Source organism: Gavialis gangeticus, unplaced genomic scaffold (assembly GCF_001723915.1).
Source record: "Gavialis gangeticus isolate Ggan-Ray unplaced genomic scaffold, GavGan_comp1, whole genome shotgun sequence".
In the NCBI taxonomy this organism is placed as follows: domain Eukaryota; kingdom Metazoa; phylum Chordata; order Crocodylia; family Gavialidae; genus Gavialis; species Gavialis gangeticus.
In genome coordinates this window covers 4,011,134-4,014,482 of record NW_017729009.1, presented here as the reverse complement: position 1 = coordinate 4,014,482, position 3,349 = coordinate 4,011,134, and the positions used below count along the sequence as shown (strand labels likewise).

Genomic DNA, 3,349 nt, shown 5'->3' with positions numbered 1-3,349 from the left:
ATGCATGTGGGGAGGAGGGACAGAGGGGGGTACAAGTGTGCATGCACACGCACACATACACGTTTTCTTGTCATGTGGGACAGTTCTGCATGCTGCCTAGGAGGGCAAAGAGCCATGATTTGCAACATGCGACACTGTCTCCATTAAAATTCCCTGTAAAGAAACCTGGGCATAGTCTACTATTTGCAGTGGTGCCTTTCCCCTTTCAAACCAGGTGTCTGCAACATCTCCATTCAGGGTCTTTTCATACCAGCCCCTTCTAATCCTGAGGAAAATCCTGAATGTGTTCAACAGGTTGAGGATTTTTCTGCCAAAATGGTTTGCCAGCACTAGTTTCCAAACAAATCAGAATTTTTTTGCCCAGTCGAGGTCAAACTGCACCCATGTTCCTGGGAGGAAAATCAAAGCTAAACACTGTTTCACATCAGGGGTACCCATATGGAAACATTCTGGTTTGTCAAGCAAACTGAAACGGTTTGTTTTGGGTCAGTTCATCATTAATCGGTTTCTGCTTGAGCTCCGCAGTGCCCACTGGGAGTTGCAATTCAGATGCTTCATACCTCTATTCTCATCTAGGGGCTGGGTCCCTGGCTGGACATCTTCTCCCAGGATATACCAGCTCAGAATGAAAACGAATTTGAAATACTGGAATTTTCCACCCAATAGAAAGTCCAGTGCTCAACCCGTTCTGCTGTCTTGAGCCTCATGCCTCTCCTCCTTGGAGCTAATCTACATTAAAAAACACTCTCCTGGTTCAACTAAGATCATTCTGGTTACTCTCATATAAACTTTTGCAAGTAAACACACCTGAACTGGCTCAGTGCTTGCTTGAACTGGTCTAGCTGCATCCCACACCAGTTAAAACCCATTTGAGTTGAAGTGGAGATTTGCACCAATGTTGTCACACTGGTGCAGCTTTTCTAATGCAGACCGGGCCCAGCCACGAGAGAGAAGTGACTTATGTTCATGGAAAATATTTGAATTTACAGCATAGCCTGGGCAAGTTGCATGTATTCGGGAATGTTGGGGAAGATCCATATGAAAGCCAGAGCACCTGGGACCAGCCAAGGAGGAAGGGAAGCGATTGGGAACATTACTGACCAAACAAAGGGGTGGCGAAACCTTCTGCTTCAGTAGAGGAAAAAACAGTGCACCCCATCACACACCCTGTGACACCTATTTCAATCTGTACCTCTGGTTACAACCCTACTCTTGCAAACTCATAGGCATCAGCTGCACAGGGACCCTTATCCAGACAGAGCCCTTAATGAGGGAGATGCAGACCCAAAACACTGGCACCTGGATTGCCCTCCTCCCTTTACAGCTAGGTCTATAGCCCCTGTTGCTAGAATTGGATGTTGACCTGGCTCATGACCTAGGGCATGTTTTTTTCCCGTGCCTCAGTTTCCCTTCTGTAAGTGGGAATAATGAGTCTTCTCTGCCTGTGCAGCCAGAGTGGACTCTGAGGCTGGAAGCTCAATGTCTGCAATGATACAGAGGTCCATGGAGAGAGGTGAAAGTGGGAGGTGCCCATGTCCATGCCCTTGCCCATTTCCAAGTAATACTCTAACCTTTGCCCCATGATCTGGGATTCCTGTACATAGAGACCAACTCCATGCTGACTGCAGCCAAATCCTCTGGCTGTGGCACTCCATCAGGTTCCTGTTCCCAGTCGCCAGGCTGCAGTGCCCAGCCCTGGTCTCTTCCTTCCCTCTCAGCTGTTTGCCAGCCCCACACACAGGCCAGTCCTCAGCTGGATGTTCACTTCAGTTTTCAGGAGCCCTCTCCATCCCTTCTCTCCTTCACAAACCCCAGCACGAAAGAAAAACGCCTTCATTCTGGCCCCCTCATCCTGCATCCACTCCTGATTAGTCTGGACACTTCCTCCTCCAGGGCGATACACCTTTCCCTCGATTGCTTTCTACATTTCCTTATTCCTCCCTTGGCCTTTTCACTGCTGGGGCCAAGTAGAACTGTCAGGCACCTTCATTTATCTCTAAACTTTTCATTTCCTCCTTGCCTCCCTCCCATTTGCTTTTTAATCAGACCTTTCCCCAAATGTGTGCTGTGCTCAACTCCAGCAGCCTTAATTTTTTATCTCCTTTATTGCTTTCCTTTCAGTCCTGATTGGGCGATTGCCCCTGGCCACTGAACTGATGTTACAGAGCTCATCTGCTTACTGAGGAGCCAATCTGTGCCTCAAATCAATGGGCTTGCACCTAGGATGAATTAGGCCCTGACCGTACAAGCAGGGAGTCTTGAGCTCATCCTGCCTTTCAGCTGCTGACACCCGATTAAAGACTGTTTGCAGCCTGACTCCTCTGACTTTGGGTTGACTGGCCTTTAGCATGCTCTGGTGTGCTTTAATGCCCTTATCGCTGTCCAAAAGAAAGCCCATCTCCTGCTGTCTGTAGACAGTTCTGGTACCTATCACCCCCTCCCACAAACTCGGGGTATCACCCCCATCCTTTAAGAAATGTTTGAACGCTTATCTTGCTGGGATCCTTTGACCCCAGCTGACTTCCTGCCCCTGGGACAGAGGGCTGAACTTGATGATCTTCAGGGTCCCTTCCAGCCCTAATGTCTATGAAATCTATGAAACTACATAACTTCCCAGGTGACCAGGTAAAGCTTGGGCAACTCCATCAGCTGTCCCTGAAGCAGGACCCTGGGGGTATATGCTAAAGTATCTTTTTCTGAGATGCTGTCACAGCCAAGTGGCTTATGGAAGAGGCAGTTAGAGCAGTGCGCCCAGAGGGGAGATTACCACAATCAGCAGGAGCCATGAACTGCCACAAAAAGGTGTCAGATAGTAACACATAAACTATTTCTGCCTGGGTAACAGCCTTAGCTTTGGACGGGGAGCGCGGGGAGCATCCAGGAAGTCCTTGTGGCCCCCTGCCTCTCTCCCTGTGTGGGACTGCGTGTCCGAGCGCCTACGGGAGCGGGTGAGCCTGGCAGAGAGGACCCGAGTGTCTGGAGGAAGGAGAAAGCCTACTCACCCACAGACAGCGCGCAGCCCCTGCCCCTCGCCCCGGTCGCCGGCCCCGTTGCTGTAGGCAGCCATGCGTTCCCCCAGCTTTAAGATGCAGCCCGAGAAGCCTTGGTAGATGTTTTCGCACGTCCTCTCCGAAGCCAGTGGCCGGGCCAGGTACCCTGGAAACAACCGGGGCTTCGTGTTACCACCCCCGGGCCCGGCTCCCCGCACGGGTCGCGCCCTCCGGAGGGCACCGAGGCGGGTCCGGATCCGGCCCGGTCCCTGCGCCCCGGGGTCCCGCCGTCGGGGCGGCCGGTCCCTTACCCAGCGCCAGGAGCAGCATCGCCGCGCCCGGCCCCCGGCCCATGGCGG

The 3,349-nt window shown here is 52.0% G+C and overlaps 1 protein-coding gene across 1 annotated transcript in view; it reads right to left on the bottom strand.

Moving 5' to 3' along the window:
• The window catches only part of LOC109292331 (neuritin-like), a 13,947-nt gene extending 10,603 nt beyond the window's left edge, over positions 1-3,344 (bottom strand). The window contains exons 1-2 of the mRNA XM_019509724.1: positions 3,302-3,344; positions 3,003-3,156 (exon numbers count right to left, since the gene is read on the bottom strand). Coding sequence (XP_019365269.1) covers positions 3,003-3,156; positions 3,302-3,344 — 197 coding nt within the window. The remainder of the gene's footprint in view (positions 1-3,002; positions 3,157-3,301) is intronic.
• Between the last annotated feature and the right edge of the window lie 5 nt (positions 3,345-3,349).